Genomic DNA, 22,634 nt, shown 5'->3' with positions numbered 1-22,634 from the left:
GGAATTGCTTTGCTTTTCTTTTTCAACATTCCTCTGGCTCTTCGGAGTCTTTTCTGGTTCCATACAAATTTTAGGATTCTTTGTTCCATTTCTTTGAAAAAAGTGGATGGTATTTTGATAGGGATTGCATTAAATGTGTAGATTGCTCTAGGTAGCATAGACATTTTCACAATATTTGTTCTTCCAATCCATGAGCATGGAACGTTTTTTCATTTCTTTGTGTCTTCCTCAATTTCTTTCATGAGTATTTTATAGTTTTCTGAGTACAGATTCTTTGCCTCTTTGGTTAGATTAATCCTAGGTATCTTATGGCTTTGGGTGCAATTGTAAATGGGATCAACTCCTTAATTTCACTTTCTTCTGTCTTGTTGTTGGTGTATAGAAATGCCACTGATTTCTATGCATTGATTTTATATCCTGCCACTTTACTGAATTCCTGTATGAGTTCTAGCAGTTTTGGGGTGGAGTCTTTTGGGTTTTCCAGATAAAGTATCATATCATCTGCAAAAGTGAGAGTTTCACTTCTTCTTTGCTGATTCGGATGCTTTTTATATCTTTTTGTTGTCTGATTGCTGAGGCTAGGACTTCTAGTACTATGTTGAATAGCAGTGGTGATAGTGGACATCCCTGCCGTGTTCCTGATCTTAGGGGAAAAGCTCTCAGTTTTTCCCCATTGAGTATGATATTCGCTGTGGGTTTTTCATAGATGGCTTTTATGATATTGAGTTATGTACCCTCTATCCGTACACTGTGAAGAGTTTTAATCAAGAAAGGATGCTGTACTTTGTCAAATGCTTTTTCTGCATTCTGTATATATTTCTATCATGTCATTTACTTTTAACTGTTTTATAATGATCTATTTATGTACTATTTGTGAGGTCTTTGAGGGAAGTGAGCATTTCTTATTCACCTTTGTACTTCCTTTGCCTGGCAAACAAGCTGGCATATAATAGGTTCTCAGGAAATGTAGGATTAATAAATGAATGAGGCCTTTCTCTTTAGGCAGTTAGTTGCTACCTCCACTGGATTCCCATAGTACCAGTTCACAAAAGAGGTACTACATTTTATTATCCTCGTTCTGTGTTCCTTTCTACACCATACCATTCTACAGAGGCTGCATGGTGGCTCTTTGAAGGTAGTGCCTATGACTTTTTCAACTTTATATTCTTAAAAGATAAAACATAGGTCTTGGTACACAGTAGATGTCAGTTCAATTTTAGGAACTGAGCAAAACACAAACTCCCTCTGTCAAGCATGAATTATCCTGACTGGAAAACCTAACCCAACCAAAATATTTTCTTCTCATCTGGTAGAGCATGTGCCTACAGCCTGTGCTCGGGTTGATGCTCTGCGCTCCCATGGTTATCCAAAAGAGGCCCTCAGACTCACGGTGGCCATTATCAATACTCTGAGGTTGCAGCAGCAACGGCAGCTGGAAATCTACAAGCATCAGAAGAAAGGTATAGTGATAAGGAGCCATTTTGACTCCATAGGCTGGGGCTGATGAGGATCTTTAGGGGCTATAAGGTTTTCATTAAGTTTCATGGAGTGGCAGGGACTAGGGAATTTCAGGGTTTTCTGCCTGCTGTGTGGAATGCCTCACTTTACCTCTATGAATCTATGAATCTGCAAAATGGGAATAATAATGCTGGTCTGCCTCCCTCACAGGCAGTTGGAAGGCCCACTAAGATCTGGTATAAGAAGACCCTCTTTAAACTGTAAAACTATATTTACATATGTGTGCTATGAGCAAGAAGCCTAAATGCAGACCTCAAGACCTTATGGCTGATAAATTTGTGACCAGTCCTATGAATCCAAGGCAAGACAATGAGGGAAGATTTTTTTTAAGTTGCAGGGCCAGTGCCTAAGAGAGACTAATGAGGAGACCCAGACAGGGACAGGGAGCAATGTGTCTCTATCACTTTCTAAAATTTGGATCTGTTTGTTCCCAGAACTGTTACAAAGAGGAACCACAACCATCACAAACCTGGAAGGCTGGGTGGGGCACCCTCTGGATCCCATTGGCTGCCTGTTTCTCACTTTGACTGAGGCCTGTCGTCTGAACGATGATGGCTATCTGGAAGTGTCAGGTACAGGGGTCAGCCTGCAGAGAGCTAGAACTGTCCTTGCTAGCCCTCCTTTCCCTCAAGACTCTGTTCTACATTTCCTGCAGCCTTTCTCTTCTTAACCAAGTTGGATGTGCCCTATGAGGTTTCCTTGGGCTTCATCTCTTTCCCACCTCCCACCAGTCCAGAATAGGACTGGCCCTATCCTATTCTCCCATTTTACCTTTCCAGCCTTCCTTTGCTCCTCTCACTTCCATACCATGAATGCCTAAAGAGTGTAATCCAAAGTGAGTAAGAAGAGCAATAGGGATTTCAAGAGGCAGAGGCCAAGTCTCAGAGCAGTCTGGAAGTGGAAAAAGAACTTCTAAGAAGAAGAGTGTGTGTAACCCCTGCAACTGCATAATATTCTCATGTTTCCTTTGAACTTTCTTCCTCATGACGGTTATATTCCAAATTTACCAATGAGAACTAGAAGGGAAGAAACTTAGTAGTCTCAATGTAGCAATGACTAGAGACAGAATTTTATGCCATCACTCTATTGTATACATATATCTATTATAGTATTTAGCCCACTGCATTACAATTTGTTTACAAGTGATTATCTTACTAGACTTCAGTTGCTTGAGGCAGAAATTATGACTTACTTATCTTTGTGACCCCAGCACTTAGTGCAATACCTCTCATTTAACAGTTTTCCATAAATATTTAATCAGATGAGTGAAGGGGAAAGAAAAGAAACCAAGACTCTAACCCCCTATAAGACTTTAAACCTGTGCTCTTTTTCTGAAACTTGGAACCCAGACGTGGAACATATAAGGTAATAATAACAAAGAAGTTGCAAGTGTTACAAAAGTAATAGTTTAACTGGATGGATTTGGATTTCTCTGGGTAGAGATACAATGGGTGGCCCCAATCCAAGCTAGAGCTGCCCTTATCTTTCCTCTAATCCCCTGAAAAGAAATCATCATCTTTGGTCTGTTTCATCTGCATAGTGACACTTACATCTTGAAAACCTGAGATTGCACTTGGAATTTATTCACCAATGACATACACTTAGCTCCTTTCATATACCAGGCCCTGGAGATGCAGAGGGCAATAGATAAAGTCTCTTCCCTTTAGGGTGCTCACACTGTAGTGAAAGAGACAGACACAAAACCAGATAATCATGGTATTACATAATTTGTTAGCAAAAGATTAATATAAGATCTACTTCTTCCCCAACTGGTCTAGCCAGTTCACATATTGGGATGGAGTTGGGAACTTTTGTGGCTCTGCATAATCTTTTTTCAGTATATTTTCCTTACTGCTCTGGGGTTCTGACTCAGCTTCCCTGTGATATCTGCTGACCTAACTGTATTCCAAAGTGGGAGGGAGAGAGGAGCAGAAGAATCCACAGAGCTGACCTAAAGAATCTGGTCCCCTGTTGCCCTCAGATATGAATGAAAGCAGACCCCCTGTGTACCAGCATGTACCTGTGGCTACAGGCTGCCCAAATAGCCATGAGTCCTACCTGTCATTGGCCCTGGAAGTTGCTCTGATGGGGATGGGTCAACAGAGGGTGATGCCTGAAGGCCTCTACGCACAGGACAAGGTGTGCCGTAATGAGGAGCAGCTCCTGAGTCGACTTCAAGAGCTGCAGCTGGACGATGAGCTAGTGCAAACACTGCAGAAACAATGCATCTTACTACTGGAAGGTAAGTAGAGAAGGGCTTTTGTCACAGTGCCTTAGGCCTGTAACTCTGGGTTCCCCTCTCTAACAGAGCACTGTATAACATCATTTTTTACATTCAAGTGTAGTTCAAGTACCCATGGCTAGCAAACATGTGCAGGATCCTACAGCTCAAGTCCAGGTTGGCAAATAGAAGCATGTGGATAAATAACTGGCTGTCCTATCTTCTTCCTGCAGGAGGCCCCTTCAGTGGTTTAGGAGAAGTCATTCACCGAGAGAGTGTTCCCATGCATACTTTTGCCAAGTATTTGTTCTCAGCTCTGCTGCCTCATGATCCAGACCTGTCCTATAAATTAGCCTTACGTGCTATGAGGTGGGTAGCCCTTTCCCCAGCCCAGTTGCCTCCATCAAAGCAGAAGTTTCCACTGCTCTTTCTTCTCTTTCCCGCTTTGTCTATTCTATTAGACCTAAAAATATTGGACCAAGCCTACCCTAAAATAGCTCAGGCATATTCATATTATCTAGGATTCCTATCTGGAATGCCTTGCTGGTGACCATTTGTCTCCCTGGTTGTACTCTTGGTGGGTCGCCTGAGGAAGCCCCTAAGTTTTTCATAGAAATGGAGCACCCAAGACCTGAGTATCTTTGTTCTGGGGCCCATTAGGCAGCCTGAGAACGGGTTTGAGCCCTTCTGTAGCTCAAATGAGTCATGGTTCCCAGGCATAGGTCACCAGATGTGTCTGGAAGAAATAAAAATAAGTCTTTCTATACCAGGACTTGAGAACAATGAGCTATGGGCATCTCATTTTCAAACTAGAATAGGATCCTTGGATTAGGCAGGTGTGGACCTCTAGGATGCAGCAGACCATATAGAAGAAGAATTTTAGTCAGATCAGAAACTCTTCACTTCAACCAGAAAAGGACTGCTGAGGATTCCTTGGCATGTGTTTCTTATACTTTAAAAAGTAATTTTAGGGCTTTTGAACTGCCTTTCAAATCTATTTGCCGTAAGAAGTATTCAGCTTGAGTTCTACAAGTGCCCAGGCACTCACCTCACATACAGTATAGTATTCTAGGTTTTAAAACCTTTAAGGCTCAGGGTGCCTGGGTGGCTCAGTCAGTTAGGTGTCCAACTCTTGATCTCAGCTCAGATCTTGATCTCAGGGTCATGAGTTCAAGCCCTGCATGGGGCTCCATCCTGGGCATGGAGCCTACATTAAAAAAACAAACAGATAAACAACCTTTAAAAGCTCTTGTTAACCCTTTCCTGCCCAGTTCCTTCCCAGCAAAGAACAAACTTCTCTAAGGTAGCTCAGAATGTCAAGGGTCTGGATGGTGGCTGATAACTCTCCCTGGGTCTTCTAGGTTACCTGTTCTAGAAAACTCAACTTCTACAGGCGACAGTTCTCACCCTCACCATATGGTGTCTGTGGTGCCCAGTCGTTATCCTCGCTGGTTCACGCTTGGACACTTGGAATCACAGCAATGTGAACTGGCCTCCACCATGCTGACTGCTGCCAAAGGTGAGCATAGATAGACCTTAGGCTCCAGCACCCCCACTATGGTGGCCCAGTCATGGCCTTCCAAGGGCTTGGTCTGCAATCTTCTAAAGAAGAAAGGCTATTCTTGACTACTTAGAGTGATAGGGATCCTCACTTTGATTGCTGTCATTAGAATGAGCACCCAGGTCCAAGCCAGAGTTTTGCCTTTGTTACTAATTGTGGGATGCCGAGTACATAGAATGAAATCATCTTTAAGATAACTTCTAAATCTAACCTTCCATATGATATAATCACTTCATCTTTGCAGGCCTCAGGTTCAAAATCTATAAAATGGGATCCATTGTCAGTGATCCTATCAGCCTCTCCAGGGCCGTTGGAAGATCCAGTGAAGTCATGACTAAGAGCTATAAATTGCTTTACAGATATGTGAGTTTGTGATATTTCCAGGGCTCCTTGTCAGAAAATAGGCAGCCCAGAGGGACTCTTACATTTTCAAGCACATATACCTCCCTGTTAGCTAGGTAGGTTCCACCACAGAAAGAAATGAAAATAAGCCCCTGAGAAGCTATAACAAAATACTAGGTTGCATGGGTTGTGACTGTTTTTCTGATACCAGGAAACTATGGATATTTTAAGACTTTTTTGTATTAAAAATAACTGTATGTTGTATCTTATTGCCCAAAAAATACATGCTCATTATGGAAAAGGTAAAAGATACAGATAAATCAATATGAAAATGATCAATACACCAACACAACAGTTGAACAAAGGATACAAGTTCAAAGAAAAGAAGATACAAGTAACTTTTGAACAATTAAATACCTGGACTCCCTTGAGAAATACAAATTAAAATTACCCTGAGATAACATTTTTCACCAATCTTACAGGCAAAAATCAATAAATTTGATAATAGGCATCCATGTGGGGGTGGCAGTGGCATGGCATGGAGTATCAGATTCCAAGCAGGATAGGATGACTACAGATCCAGGATGTTCAGTTAACCTCAAGCACTAGAAACACAAAACTATACTAAGGCGCATCATAATCAAATTGTTTAAAACCAGTATTAAAAGAGAAAATCTTAGGGGCACCTGGGTGGCTCAGTTGTTAAGCATCTGCCTTTGGCTCAGGTCATGATCCCAGGGTTCTGGGATCGAGCCCCACATCGGGCTCCCTGCTCAGCGGGAAGCCTGCTTCTCCCTTTCCCACTCCCCCTGCTTGTGTTCCCTCTCTCACTGTGTCTCTCTCTCTGTCAAATAAATAAATAAAATCTTAAAAAAAAGAGAGAGAGAGAAAATCATACTTAAAAGTAACTAGAGAAAAAAGACATATTATGTACAAAAAACCAAAAGATTAAATATGAGAGGTTTCTCACTAGAAACAGTATAAACCAGAAAAAAGTGGAGAAAATTCATTAAAGTACTTGTAAAAAACTGTCAACCTAGAATTCTATATCATTGAAGATATCTTTCAAAAACAAAGTGAAATAAGTTTTTTCAGACAACCTCAATTGAATTAGAAATCAACAATAAAAAGATACCTATGGAAGATCCACCAAATTTGGGGGAATTAAACCACACACTTCCATATAACTCACTGGACAAAGGGAAGAAACCCAAGAAGATTAGAAAATGTTGAAACTGAAGGAAAATGAAAGAAAAGCATTTCAAAGTTTTTGGGAATACAGCTAAAGCTTTACTTAGAAGGAAATTTTTAGCACTAAATGCCTGTATCTGAAAAGAAGAAAGGCTTCAACTCAGTGATCTCAGCTTCCACCTTAACCAGAAACCAGAAAAAGAAGATCAAATGAAATTCAAAGTAAGCAGATGAAAGGAAATTAAATAAAGATCAGAGCATAAAGCAATAAATAGAATGTAGAAAAACAGTAGATTTAAATCAATGAAACCAAACACTGTTTGAAAGAAAAATAAAATTGAAATCTCTGTCCAGACTGATCAAGAAAAAAAGAGAGAAGACAAAAATCCCACCAATCCCAAGAATGAGAAAGGTGACATCACAACAAATTCTAAAGACATAAAAATGATAAAGGAATATTGTGAACAATTTTGTGTCAATAAATTAAACAACATAAATGAAGTAGACTAATTCCTTGAAAGATAGAAACTACCAAAGCTCATTCAAGAATAAATAAAGATGAACTAGGTATATACCCAAAAGAATTAAAAACTTGGACTCAGATACTTGTACACCAATGTTCATAGCAGCATTATTCACAGTAGCAAAAAGTTGGAAATGTGTCTATCAACAGATGAACAGATAAACAAAATGTGATCTATGCATTCAAAGGAATATTAATTTAGCAATACAAAGGAATGAAATTCTGATACATGCTACAACATAGATGAGCCTTAAAAGCACGCTAAGTGAAATAAAACACACACAAAAGGAGAAATATTTATGTTTCTGCTTAATTGAAGTACCTAGACTTGCCACAGCAAGGAAACATCAGGGGATACTAAACTAGTGGGCAAACATTTTATTAGGAAGGGAATATTTATGTAGTCTCAAAGTATCTGTCCACAAAGCACTTATCAATCATAAAGGAAAAAAGTGCAAGTCTGCTATAGAGCAACCTGGCAGACGTCACTTGAGTAAAGTGGCCACAGTTAATATTAAATTTGAAGAGGCAGAAAGCAAAATGGAGGAGAAATTCATAGAGACAAAGTAGAATACAGAGCCTGGGGTAGCTAGTTATTATTTAATGAGTATAAAGTTTCTGTTTGGGATGATGAAAAGTTCTGGAAATGTATAGTGGCCATAGTTGCACAACATTGTGAATGGACTTAATGTCATTGAATTGTAGCCTTAAATCCTTAAATGGTTAGAATGGTGAATTTTATGTTATGTATATTTTATCACAATAAAAATAATAAATAGAAATGAACATTAAAAAATTGAATTTATAGTTAAAAACCTTTCCACAAAAAAAATCCAGGTCTAGATGGCTTCACTGGTAACTTCTACCAAATATTTAAGGAAAACATAACAATTCTTTTTTTTTTTTTTAAAAGACTTTATTTATTTATTTGACAGAGAGAGAGCACAAGCAGGGGGAGCGGCAGGCAGAGGGAGAAGCAGGCTTCCTGCCTAGGATCATGACCTGAGCCGAAGGCATACACTTAACTGACTGAGCCACCCAGGCACCCCAAAAACATAACAATTCTATGCAAACTCTTTCAGAAAATTGAAGAGGAGAAAATATTTCCCAGCTCAATCTATGAAGCCAGCATTACTCTTGATACCAAAACCAGTCAAAAATCAAAAGAAAACTACAGACTAATATCCTTATGAGCACAGGTGCAAAAATTCTTAATAAAAGTGTTAACAGATTGGATCCAATAATATATTTTAAAAAGATAAAACATCACGACAAAGTAGGATTTATCCCAGGAATGTAAGATTAGTTTAACATTCAAAAATCAATCACCATACTAATAGAATAAAAAACAAAACCCATGCGTTATTCATCATTTTAATAATACAGAAAAAGCATTTAATAAAATCTAACATTAATTCCTAATAAGAACATTAAAAACTCTTAAACTAGGAAAAGAAAGAAACTCCTTCAACATGATAAAGGATATCTAAGATACAGCTACTCATACTTAATGGTAAAAGATTGAATCCTTTCTAAATCAGGAACAAGGCAAAGATGTTTGCCTTCAGCTCTTCATTCAACATCAAACTGGTGGTTCTATCCAGTACAATAAGACAATAAAAAATAATAATAAAAGATATCCAGATTAGAAAGGAAGAAGTAGGGGTGTCTCGCTGGCTCAGTTGGTGGAGCATGCTATTCTTGATCTCAGGGTTGTGGGTTCAAGCCCCACATTGGGTGTAGAGATTACTTAAAAATAAAATCTTTTAAAAAAAGGGAAGAAGTAAAGCTGTATTCTCAGATGACACACTCAACTATGTAGAAAAATCCTATGAAATCTAGAAGGAGCTATTAGAATTAAAAATGAGTTTAGCAAGGTTGCAGGATACAAGATCAATATATAGAAATCAATATACCAGCAATGAACAATCAGAAATTGAAATCTTAAAAATTACTATTATAATAATATAAATAAAATATGAAATACTTGAAAATAAACTTGACAAAAGACGTTCAAAACCTATACAATGAAAATCATAAAACACTGCTGAGAGAAATGAAAGAAGACCTAAATAAATGGAAAGATATACTGCACTTATGGATTAGAAGACTCAATATTATTAAATGTTCGTTTACTACAAATTGATGTATAGATTCAATGCAATTCCAATCAAAATCCCAACAGCCTTTGGGATAGATATTGATTATCTGATTGTAAAATTTGTATGAAAATGCAGAGGACCTAGAGTAGCCAAAAATAACTTTGCAAAAGAAAAGTAAAAGTAGTAAGACTAATACTACTTGATTTCAAGACTTATTATAAAGCTATAATATTCAAAATAGGATTATTGGTGTTTAGACAAACAAATCAATGAAGAAGAATAGTCCCAAAGCAGACTCATATATATTAGGTCAGTTTGTTTCTTTTTTTTTTTTTTTTTTTTTAAGATTTTATTTATTTATTTGAGACAGAGAGAATGAGAGACAGAGAGCATGAGAGGGAGGAGGGTCAGAGGGAGAAGCAGACTCCCCGCCGAGCAGGGAGCCCGATGCGGGACTCGATCCCAGGACTCCAGGATCATGACCTGAGCCGAAGGCAGTTGCTTAACCAACTGAGCCACCCAGGCGCCCCTAGGTCAGTTTGTTTCAATAAAGGGTAGAGCCAATTCCGCTGAGAAAAAGGATGGTCTTTTCAACAAATGGTACAACATACACAAAAATTATCTTATGATGGATCAAGGATCTAGATGTAAAAGCTAAAACTATAAAATTTTAGAAGAAAACATTGGAAAAATCATTTTCATTTTTTGTTAAGCAAAGATTTTGGAGATACAACATTAAAAGTACAATCCACAAAAGATAAAATGGATAAATTGGACATACAAAATTAAGAACTTTTGCTATATGAAGTGTCTGTTGGATGAAAAGACAAGCTACAGACTGGGAGAAATATTTGCAAATCACGTATCTCATAAAGGACTTGTATCCAGAATATGTAAAGAATTCTCAAAACTCAATAATAAGAAAATGAACAACACATTTTTTAAGTGAGCAAAGATATGAAGAGACACTCCACCAAAGAAGATATTCTGATGGAAAATAAGCACATGAAGAAATGTTCAATATTGTTAGTTCTTAGGGAAATGCAATAGAATCACAATAAGAAAATGGCTAAATTAAAAAAAAAAAACTATAGCAAGGACTGTCAAGGATGTGGAGCAAGTGGAGCTTTCATGTACTACATGCAGGAACATAAGTGGCAAGACCACTTTGAGAAACCGTTTTATAATTTCTTAAAAAGTTAAATGGACACTTACACATACAATACAGCCATTGCACTCCTAGGTATTACCCAAAAGAAAGGAAAGTATATATCTGACAAATTCTTCAACATGAATGTTCATAGCAGCTTTGTTTTTAATAACAAACAACAGGAAACAATCCAAATATCCATCCATAGGTGAACAGATAAATAAACTGTGCTATCACCATACAGTGCAACACTACTCAGTAATGAAAAGGAATGAACTGTTGATACACACTACAACATGGATGAATCTCAAAAGTAATTGTTGCTAAATGAAAGAAGCCAGACCAAAGGAAAACCTGCATATTGTTTTATTCCATCTATATAAAATTCTGGAAAATGCCCACTATAGTGACAGAAAGAAGATCAGCAGTCTCCTGGGAATGGGAGCTGGGGCAAGCTATGTTGGAAGGGAAGACGGGATCACCAGGGGTCACAAGGAAACTTTGGGGGTGATGTATATGTTAATTATCTTGTTTGTGATAGTTTCTGGGGGTATACATATGTTCAGAATTTATCAAATTTTTCATTTTAAAATACGTGCTGATTATTGTATGTCAGTTATACCTCAATAAAGCTATAAATAAATGTATAGTTAAGTAATGATGGCAACTGATTATAACGCATTGAATAAAATAGGTATCCATGAGTTTTATACTGGTTTGAGCAAATAAAAGACTGGAATGCCAACTAATGATTGTGGAAAGAATGATGGAATGAGAATATACCATTTGGGAGAAAAAATGAGAGAGACTATATACCATTTGGCAACCATATAATACTTAGTTCAGCCTAGAGACATCAATGGACACTAAAACTAGTGGGTGAACATTTGATGAAGGATATTTACATTATCTCAAAGTATCTTTCCACAAAATACTTGTCAATCACAAAAGGATAATGTGTGACTTTACAATAGGGAGACTTGGCAGACGTCATGTTAATCAAATGATCACAGTTAAGACCATCAGTAATGGGTCAAGTCAAAATTATGTAACACCAGTTAGGAAGCTATAAGAACTTCAGGAAACATCAGGCATACCCAGATTGAAGGGCATACTTACAAAATAACTAGTTTAATCTGCAAAGTGGTCAAGGTCATGAATGTCAAGGGAAGACTGAGGAATTTTTCCAAAATGACAAAGACTAAAGAGATAGGACAAATTAAATACAACATATGATCTTGTATAAAATCTATTTGCTATAAAGTACGTTATTGGAACAATTGGTGAAACTTGAATAGGATCTGTGGTAGATGATATTAATATATCAATATTAATTTCCTTATTTTGTTGGTTGTATTGTGGATATGTAGAAGAGTTTCCGTGTTTGCCAAAAGTGTAGACAACAATATTCAGGAGTGATGGGGTATCAAATCACATACTTACTTTTGAATGCTAAAGGGGTAAGAAAAGACCTCTCTGTACTATTCTTGAAATATTTCTGTAAGTTTGAAATTATTTCAAAATAAAAGAAAACATTTTGATAAAACATTGTGTTTGCAAAGGTGTGGAGTGGGAGTATAGATTGATAATCCTTTGTGGAGGGCAATGTGGCATATCTATGAAAATTACAGTGCACATATCCTTTGACCCAGCAATTTCATTTCCAGGATTTTATCTTACAAATATATTTGTACCCAAATGTGAAATGATGTTTGTTTATTCAGTCCAACATTGTTTGTAATTGTAAAATATTTAAAACATTCTAAGTATCATCAATAGGAGACTGATTAAATATATTATGTCCAAAATCTCTTACATGGAATTCCAAAATCTGAACAGCTTTGAAAATCCATACTGTTTTAAGTTTCACGGCAAAGCCTGACCTCCGCTGACATTAGGCATTAGTTGATCCTCAGCACTCTTAGTCACATACCCATCTTTGCTGTTCACTGGTAATGTGTTGCCTTGTTTGTTTGTGTTGTTGTCATTTTGTCTGTTTGAGTTTAATTGTCCTGTAAAAATGTCCAGAAAATTGAAGATAAGGATAAGAAGAAATGATGGAAGTATCTATCATTTTCAGTAGCACAGAAAATAGAGTTAGTGTAGAAGCTTAATCAGGTGTGTCAGTGAGGCATCTTACTAAAGAATAGGGTGTGGGAATTAACACAACATATGACTTGAAAAAAATAGAGTGTTGAAGTTTTATCAGGACAACAATGACCAGAACTAATAAAGAACAGAGTATTTTTCAGAGGGCAAAAAATGAAGATGTTGAAATGACCATGATTGCATAGATTCAACAATGAAGCAGTATGACTATGCCCCTGACTGGTTTTTGGTCATGAAAAAAGCTAGAATATGTCATGAGTACTGAACATATTTAAAGTGAGTGTAAAATACCAGAATTGGCTGCAGAAATTTAAGAAGCATCATGGTATAAAATATCTGAATATGATAAAGAAGCTTCTACTTATCATGAAGTAGACGAAAATTATATTGAGAAACTTGTTAAGATAATTTTTAATGAAAACCATAGTACCAAACATGTATACAGTGCTGTAACAACTCTGTTCTGGCCTGTATTCTTTTTTTTAAAAATTAACAATGATTAATGAGTAAGAGGTTTTAAGGGACTCTAAGCACAGGTTGAAAGTTCTGGAATGTGTCAATGCAGCAGACAGTTAAAGTTAGAAAAAAGCCAACATCTAAGATGTTTCAAAAGTTGTTCACAATTTATTTGTTAGTCTATAAAGAAAAAAAGCATAAGTAATCAAAGAGATATTTTCTAACTGACTCAATCTGTACCAATGATAGGAACTCATTGCACACAAGCTGGAATGAAGACAACCATATAGTTATACTGTTCCTGGACCACCACCATTCCACACATACCCTTCCTGAACTTCTTATGACTAAGAAATTTTACTCCCAATGAAGAGCAAATATAATTTTTTTTTTTAATTTTCATACTCTACTTGGCAGCAGTTAACTTCCAAGACTTCCTAAAGAAGTTATTGCAGAAGCTTGATCAGGCCTACCTTAATGATGCCATTTACACAGTTGCTGGTGTTTGGAATGATTCATAAATATTTGGCAGAGACTTTGGCTTACAATAATGTTTGAAAGTAAACTTGTAGATAAAGACTTTGAAGGATTTTGTGTCACTAATGAGAAGATACATAGTTTTATTACTTACACTAAAATTGTATTGACTAGAAGTCTGGATAAGTCAGAACCTTGCTACTCAAACTGTGGTCAGTGGACAAGCAGCATCAATATCACCTGGAAGCTTGTTAGAAATGCAAATTCTCAGACTCACTGAATCAGAATCTCTGTGGGTGTAACCCAAGAATCTATATTTAAACAAATTCTAAAGATGACTTGTATGTTCACCAAGGTTGTAGAAGCACTGAGGTAGAGCAATCTGATATCAAAAACATACCAAATAAAGTGTGTACCTATTGTACATTCCTTGCAAGATAGAAAAACTGCTAAAATGGTGTTAACCCAAGTAAGCATGAGACTAGTAGTGATGACAATGGTGAGATATAACAGATGGGAAAAAATCTCCATAGGTAATATAAGGGAAATGTATGAGCATTTACTTGGCCTTGAATAATATGCATTTATCAGTGAAGAGATTATGGCTGCTTACTTAATTGAAGAGACGACTTATCTAGAAAACCATATTAATGAGATACCTAGAGTTACCCTAGAACTACACATTTTTAAAGGTCATCTATTGTAGTGTTGCTTTATCATTAAAGAATCCCATTCTTGGCCCATCATTAAATATCTAATTCTAATCTTTGGTGACAATAATAGCAAACCTGATGAAATCTTTTGTCCTAAGATCCTCAAGAAGTCAAATATAGCAAATATTTATTCCATGTGTATGTAAAGATAGTTTGGTTTTAGGTTTTATTGAATGTTTTCTTAGAAATAAAGAGTACCAAGTATTTATGGTCTATATCACACCATTTCATTTCCCAGTTTACAGCTATATTGTTAAATAACAATACTGATTTTGCTCTTCTTCCCAACTAGTGTGAATATTTATTCATTCACAGTGTGTTTAGTTATGGGATCTTGCCCCAAGCCCACTGCAAAGATTATGTATAATGTATGCATAAATTATCTTCCTGTAAAAAAAATTCTGAATTCCAAAACACATTCAAAACCCAAGGCTTTTGATTAAAGAGTTGTGAATCTGTACATCCATAAATGGAATACTATGCAGCCATTTAAAAGAAAAGAAGCTCTTTATGTACTGATGTCGAAGAATCTACAAGATATGTTGATATGTGGGGAAAAAGACATGCAAATCTTTGTATACTAGGCTACTGTTGGGGAGGGAGGTTTAAGGAGAGGAACTAGATAATGTATTTCCTTATTATCCATAGAGTATACTGGAAGGTAATTCAAAAACTCATAATATTGGTTGCATATAGGGTTAGAAGTGGGTGAATGGGGGCCAGGGGTGAGGGGGAGAAAGAACTTTTAATTATTTACCTTTTGTATCTTTTCAACATTGAACCATGTGAATATTTCCAAATTCTTAAATTATAAATGTCAATAGAAACTGCTTAAATTGAAATGCAAAGAGAAAAAAAGAATGGTGGGATGGGGGTACCTAGAATAGAATATCTGAGAACTGTAGGACAATTAGAAAAGATATCTAACATATACATGATGGGAATACCAGGAGAAGAAAGAAAGGAGCAGAAGAAATACTTGAGGTAATAATGGCTCAGAATTTTCCAATATTAGTGACAGACACCAGAGCACAGATCCAGGAAGCTCAGAGAAGACCAAGAAGTATGAACACCAAAAAATTTTCTCCTAAACATATCATATTCAAACTGCAGAAAACTAAAGACAGAGAAATCTTGAAAGAAGCCAGAGAACAAAACCACCTTACCTATAGAGAAAAGGATAAGAATTACATCACTTCACAAACCATGCAAGCAAGAAGACAGTGAAGTGAAATATGCACAGTGTTGAAAGAAAAAAACACCAACCTAGAATTTGGTATCCAGCTAAATTATCCTCCAAAAGTAAAGGAGAAATAAAGACTTTCTCAGACAAAAACTGAGGGAATTTATTGCCAATAGACCTGCTTTGCAAGAAGTCCTTCAGAGAAAAATGAAATTAAATAGATGTTAAACTCAGATATACATAAAGAAAAGAGGTATGTTAGAGAAGAAATAAATGAAGGTGAAATAAAACTGTTGGGTTTTTTTTTTTAGTTCTTAGTTGAACTAATAGATAACTGGTTGCTTAAATAATAGCCTGGCTAGCTCAGTCAGTAGAGCACATGACTGACTCTTGATCTCAGGTTTGTAAGTTTGAGCGCCATGTTGGTGTGTAGAGATTACATAAAAATAAAATCTTAGGGGCACCTGGGTGGCTCAGTCAGTTAAGCATCCAACTCTTGATTTCAGCTCAGGTCATGATCTCAGGGTTGTGAGATCAAGCCCCACATCGGCTCCTTGCTGGACATGGAGCCTGCTTAAGATATTCTCTCTCTCAGGGCACCTGGGTGGCTCAGTCGGTTGAGCGACTGCCTTCGGCTCAGGTCGTGATCCTGGAGTCCCGGGATCGAGTCCCGCATCGGGCTCCCTGCTCAGTGGGGGGTCTGCTTCTCCCTCTGACCCTCCTCCCTCTCATGCTCTCTGTCTCTCATTCTCTCTCTCGCAAATAAATAAATAAAATCTTAAAAAAAAAAAAAAAGCTAAAGTCTTTTTAAAAAAAAAAAAAGATATTCTCTCTCTGTCTGTCTCCCTCCCTCCCTTCCTCCCTCCCTCTCTAAAAATAAATAAATAAATAAATAAAGTCTTTAAATTTTAAAAATAATAATAGCAATATATAGTACCAATATATTGGGTGTTTATAGCTTAAAGATAAGTGAAATGAATAACAGCAATGATGTTACAGAAGGAAAGGAAAAATTGAGAATACTATTATAAGGCACCTTATGAAGTGGTATAATTATTTGAAAATGAACTTAGCTTCATTGTAAATGTATACTGCAACTCTAGGGCAAACACAAATAATTTTTAAGAGAAGTATAATTGATAAGAGAGAGGAGAAAATTAAATCATAAAAAATGCTCAATGTAAACCAGAGATGGCCAAAAAGGGAAGAAATTAAAAAAAAAAAAACGAAGAATAAGTGTAATAAATAGAAAACAGTTAAAAAATATGGTCGATATTAATCCAACTATATCAGTAATCACTTTAAATGTTAATGGTTAAATATACCAATTAGAAACTGGGGCAGGCGCCTGGGTGGCTCAGTTGGTTAAGTGACTGCCTTCGGCTCAGGTCATGATCCTGGAGTCCCTGGATCGAGTCCTGCATCGGGCTCCCTGCTCGGCAGGGAGTCTGCTTCTCCCTCTCCCACTCCCCGTTTGTGTTCCCTCTCTCGCTGTGTCTTTCTCTGTCAAATAAATAAATAAAATCTTAAAAAAAAAAAGAAAAGAAAAGAAACTGGGGCACCTGAGTGGCTCAGTCAGTTGAGCGTCCAACTCTTGATTTCAGCTCGGGTCATGATCTCAAGGTCCTGGGATCCAGCCCTGCGTCAGGTTCTGTGCTCAGCAGGGAGCCTGCTTGAGAGTTCTCTCCCTTTCTCTCTGCCCCTACTCACCCCCTCTCTCTTAAATGGATAAATCTTAAAAAAAAAATAAAAAAATAAAAATCTTTAATAGACTAACAGAGCGAATTTAAAACAAAAACAAAAAAATCAAAGGCCTAACTATATGTTGTCTATAAGAAACCTGGTTTTGACACCAAAGCATGAACAGCAAAGGAAAAAAATAAGTTGGACCTCATCAAAATTAAAAGCTTTTGAGGGTGCCTGGCTGGCTTGATTGGTGGAGCATGTGACTCTTGATTTCAGGGTTGTAAGTTCAAGTCCCACATTGTGTGTAGAGGTGACTTAAAGGTAAAATGTTTAGAAAAAATTAAAAGCTTTTAAAGAATATTGTCAAGAAAGTAAAAAGACAACCTACAGGATGGAAGAAAATATTTGTAAATCATATATCTGATAAGGGCTTAATATATAAGTATATAAAGAACTACAACTCAACACCAAAAAGACAACCCATTTTAAAAATGGGCAAAAGACGGGTGCCTGGGTGGCTCAGTTGGTTAAGCGACTGCCTTCGGCTCAGGTCATGATCCTGGAGTCCCGGGATCGAGTCCCGCATCGGGCTCCCTGCTCGGCGGGGAGTCTGCTTCTCCCTCTGACCCTCCTCCCTCTCCTGCTCTCACTCTCATTCTCTCTCTCTCAAATAAATAAATAAAATCTTTAAAAAAAAAAATGGGCAAAAGACTTGAGACATTTCTCCAAAGAAGATATATAAGTAATAAGCAAATGAAAAGATACTCAACATCATTAGTCGTTAGGGAAATGCAAATCAAAACCACAGCGAGATACCACTTCATACCCACTAGGATGGTTATTATAAAAAATAATAGTAAAGTGTCGGTGAGGATGTAGACAAACTGGAATGTTGTACATTGCCAGTGGGAATGTAAAGTGGTACAGCTGTTATGGAAAATAGTTTGATTGTTCCTGAAAATTTTACTTTTTTTTTTTAAATGTAAGCTCTACACCCAATGTGGGGCCCGAACTCAGGACCCCAAGAGCAAGAGTCACAGGCTCCACTGACTGAGTCAGCCCCTGTTCCTGAAAAATTTAAATAGAATTACCATATAACCCAGTTATTCCATTTTTAGGTATATACCCAAAAGAATTGAAAAGAGGGACTCAGATACTTATACATCAGTGTTCATTGCAGCATTACTCATAACAGCCAAAAGTTGGAAACAACCCAAGTGTCTGTCAGCATATGAACAGATAAATAAAATGTGGTATATTCATACAATGGAATATTAAATCATGAAAAGATGGCATTCTGATAACATGCTACAACCTGGAGAAACCTTGAAGGCATGCTAAGTGAAATAATCCAGGTACAAAATGATAAATATTATATGATTATATTTATATGAAATAGCTACAACAGGCAAATTAATAAAGACAAAGTAGGTTAGAGTTTTACCAGAGACTTCTGTTTGGGGTGATTAAAAAGTTTTACAAATAGTGGTAATATTTACACATTTTGAATGTGATTAGCACCACTCAGTTGTACACTTAAAAATGGTTAAAATAGCAAGTTTTATTATATATATTTACCACAAATTAGATAAATAAATAAATGAATTGATGAAGAGTGCTGGAACAAGCAAATAGACCCTAAGTACAAACACTGAACATCACTGGGCTTGATTTTTATCTCAGTACCTTTAGGCAGATATTTAATTTCTCTATGATTGAGCTTATATGCTTTACCTTTCAAGTATTTTCTACTAAAAACAGAAGCCAGGGGCACTTGGGTGGCTCAGTCAGTTAAATGTCTGACTCTTGATTTCAGGTCGGGATCTCAGGATTGTGGTATCAAGCCCTGCATCAGACTCTCTGCTGGGCATGGAGCCTGCTTGAGATTCTCTCTCTCCCTCCCCCTCCGCCCACTTGTGCACTCTCTTAAAAAAAAAACAAAAAACAGAGGCCAGGGCTTTATTATTTTTTTTTTTAAGATTTTATTTATTTTTTTGACACAGACACAGCGAGAGAGAGGGAACACAAGCAGGGGGAGTGGGAGAGGGAGAAGCAGTCCTCCCGCTGAGCAGGGAGCCCGATGTAGGGCTCAATCCCAGAACCCGGGGATCATGACCCGAGCCAAAGGCAGATGCTTAATGACTGAGCCACCCAGGCGCCCCGAGGCCAGGGTTTTAAACACATAAGGAGAGAATCAACACTCTGGCCCTCACTTTCCACACCCTATAGCCTCAATGCCAGACTAGCTGCACTGAAAGCAGGAAGAATCTGGAAAAGATAACTCTTCTCAGGAAAGCATGCATAAGAGTTTAGCCAGTTTGTTATTTTCATCTTTAAAAATATTTCTTAAACACAGATTTCTTCACAACAACAAAATATGGAGAAAGGTATACCATGCTAACACAAAAAGAAAGCTGGAGTGCCTGTATAAATTTCAGACAAAACAAACTTCAAAACATGGAAAATTACAGGGATAAAGAGGGTTATTCCTTAGCGATAAAAGGGGTCAGTTCTCCCAGAAGACATAATAATCCTTAATGTGAGTATGCATTTAACAACAGGACACCAAAATATGTGAAGGAAAAACTGATAGAGCAAGGAGAAATAGACATATCCACTATTATAGTTGGAGAATGCAACATTCTTCTATCAGTAATTGACAAATCCAGCAGGCAGAAAATCAGTAAGGATATACTTGAACTAAATTGCAGTATCAGTGAACTGGATCTAATTAATATTTATAGAATACTTCATCAAACAACAACAGAATACATTCTTCTCAAGCTCACATGGAACATTCACCAAGACAGACCACATTCTGGACCACAAAACACACCTAAATAATTTAAAAGAAATCATACAAAGTATGCTCTCAGACCACAGTGGAATTAAACTAGAAATCAGTAACAAAGATAACTGGAAAATCCCAAAATACATGGAGATTAAACAACATACTCCTAAGTTGCACATAGGTCAAAGAAGAAATCTTGAGAAATTTTTTAATATTTTGAACTAAATGAAAGAATACAAATGATCAAAATGTGTGGGATGCAGCAAAAACAGTACTTGGAGGGGAATTTATAGCATTAAATGCATATGTTAGAAAAGAAAATTTAAAATCAGTAATCTATCACCTCACACTTGTTAGAATGGTAAAACAAGAGATAACTAGGCTGGCAAGGATACGGAGAAAAATGAACTCTAATGCAGTGTTGGTAGAAATGCAAATTGGTGCAGCTACTTTGGAAGACAGTGTGGGGCTTACTCAAAAATTTACAGTTACAAAATGAACGTGTCACAGGATGAAAGGTACAGCATAGGGAATATAGTCACTGGTATTCTAATAGCATTGTATGTTGACAAATTGTCACTACACTTGAGTGGTGAACATAGCATAACTTAGAGTTGTTGAATCACTATGTTGTACACCTGACACTAATGTAACATTGTATGTCAACTATACTTCAGTTTTAAAAAAAAATCTTTATAGGGGCGCCTGGGTGGCTCAGTTGTTTAAGCGACTGCCTTCGGCTCAGGTCATGATCCTGGAGTCCCAGGATCGAGTCCCACATCGGGCTCCCTGCTCGGCGGGGAGTCTGCTTCTCCCTCTGACCCTCCCCCCTCTCATGTGCTCTCTCTCTCTCTCATTCTCTCTCTCAAATAAATAAAATCTTTAAAAAAAAAAAATCTTTATATATATGTATGTAGGAAAAAATACATATGTATATAGGAAGGTAATTGACTTTTATTTATATTATATATGTCAATTGGCTCTCTTTATACCAGCCACGGGCAATTGAAATTTGAAATTAAAAACAATATATTTGGGGCACCTGGGTGGCTCAGTCGTTAAGTGTCTGCCTTCGGCTCAGGTCATGATTCCAGGTCCTGGGATCGAGCCCCACATCGGGCTCCCTGCTCCGCGGGAAGTCTGCTTCTCCCTCTCCCACTCCCCCTGCTTGTGTTCCCTCTCTCGCTGTGTCTCTCTCTCTGTCAAATAAATAAATAAAATCTTTAAAAAAAAAAAAAAACCAATATATTTACCCTAGCAACCCCCAAAAAAGTACTTAGTAAATCTAACAAAATATGTACAAGATCTATATGAGGAAAACTATAAAACTTTGAGGAAAGAAATCAAAGAAGATATAAATAAATAGATATTCTATGTCCATAGATAGGAAGACTCAATGTTATTATGATGTTAGTTCTTCCCAGCTTGATTCTATAGCTTCAATACAATCTCAACCAAAATCCCAGCAAGTTATTTAGTGGATACTGAAAAACTCTATAAAGTTTATATGGAAAGCTAAAGACCTAGAATAGCCAACACAGTATTGAAGAAGAACAAAGCTGGAGAACTAACACTACCCAACCTCAAACTTACTATAAAACTACAGTAATCAAGACAGTATGGAATTGGCAGAAGAACAGACAACCAGATGAATGGAACAGAATAGAGAGTTCAGAAATTAACTTACACAAATATAGTAGACTAATCTTTGACAAAGGAGCAAAAAATAGTCTTTTCAATAAATGGTACTGGAAAAACTGGGCCTCCACTTGCAGGAAAAAAAAACATAGACACTGACCTTACCTTATGCCTTTCATAAAAATTAAAATAGCTCAAAGGCATAAAGGTAAAACATAAAACTATAAACCTAGGAGATAACATAGGAGAAAATCTAGGCAACCTTGGGTTTGGCAATGACTTTTTAAATACAAACCAAAAACACAATCCATTAAAGAAAAAATTGATAAGTAGGACTTCATTAAAATGAAGAAATTCGGGGGCGCCTGGCTGGCTCAGTCGTTAAGCATCTGTTTTTGGCTCAGGTCATGATCCCAGTGTCCTGGGATTGAGCCCCGCATCGGGCTCCCCGCTCCGCGGGAAGCCTGCTTCTCCCTCTCCCACTCCCTCTGCTTGTGTTCACTCTCTCGCTGTGTCTCTGTCAAATAAATAAATAAAATCTTTTTTTTTTTAATTGTTAAAAAAAAGATGAGGGCGCCTGGGTGGCTCAGTTGGTTAAGCGACTGCCTTCGGCTCAGGTCATGATCCCGGAGTCCCAGGATCGAGTCCCGCATCGGGCTCCCTGCTCAGCAGAGAGTCTGCTTCTCCCTCTGACCCTCCCCCATCTCATGTGCTCTCTCTCTCAAATAAATAAATAAAATCTTTAAAAAAAAAAAAAAAGATGAAGAAATTCTGCTCCGTGAAAAACACTCTTAAGAAACTGAAAACACAAGCCACAGACTCGGAGACAATATCTGTAAAACACTTACCTGATAAAGAATTTATATCCCAAACATGTACATAACTCTTAAAACCCAGTAGTAAGAAAACAAACAACTGAATTTAAAAAATGGGCAAAAGACTCAGACGCCACACAAAAGAAGATGTAGAGATG

General features: G+C 37.2%; 1 protein-coding gene across 1 annotated transcript in view; it reads left to right on the top strand.

Annotated features, from left to right (window-relative positions):
• Positions 1-22,634, top strand: part of ZSWIM5 (zinc finger SWIM-type containing 5) — a 189,496-nt gene that overhangs the window by 160,309 nt on the left and 6,553 nt on the right. The window contains exons 5-9 of the mRNA XM_081816856.1: positions 1,314-1,460; positions 1,953-2,090; positions 3,500-3,760; positions 3,973-4,108; positions 5,101-5,258. Of these exons, the coding sequence (XP_081672982.1) occupies positions 1,314-1,460; positions 1,953-2,090; positions 3,500-3,760; positions 3,973-4,108; positions 5,101-5,258 (840 nt within the window). The remainder of the gene's footprint in view (positions 1-1,313; positions 1,461-1,952; positions 2,091-3,499; positions 3,761-3,972; positions 4,109-5,100; positions 5,259-22,634) is intronic.

Source organism: Leptonychotes weddellii, chromosome 4, assembly GCF_054177405.1.
Source record: "Leptonychotes weddellii isolate Sample4059 chromosome 4, ASM5417740v2, whole genome shotgun sequence".
Taxonomy (NCBI): domain Eukaryota; kingdom Metazoa; phylum Chordata; class Mammalia; order Carnivora; family Phocidae; genus Leptonychotes; species Leptonychotes weddellii.
This window is presented reverse-complemented; position numbering and strand designations above follow the sequence as displayed.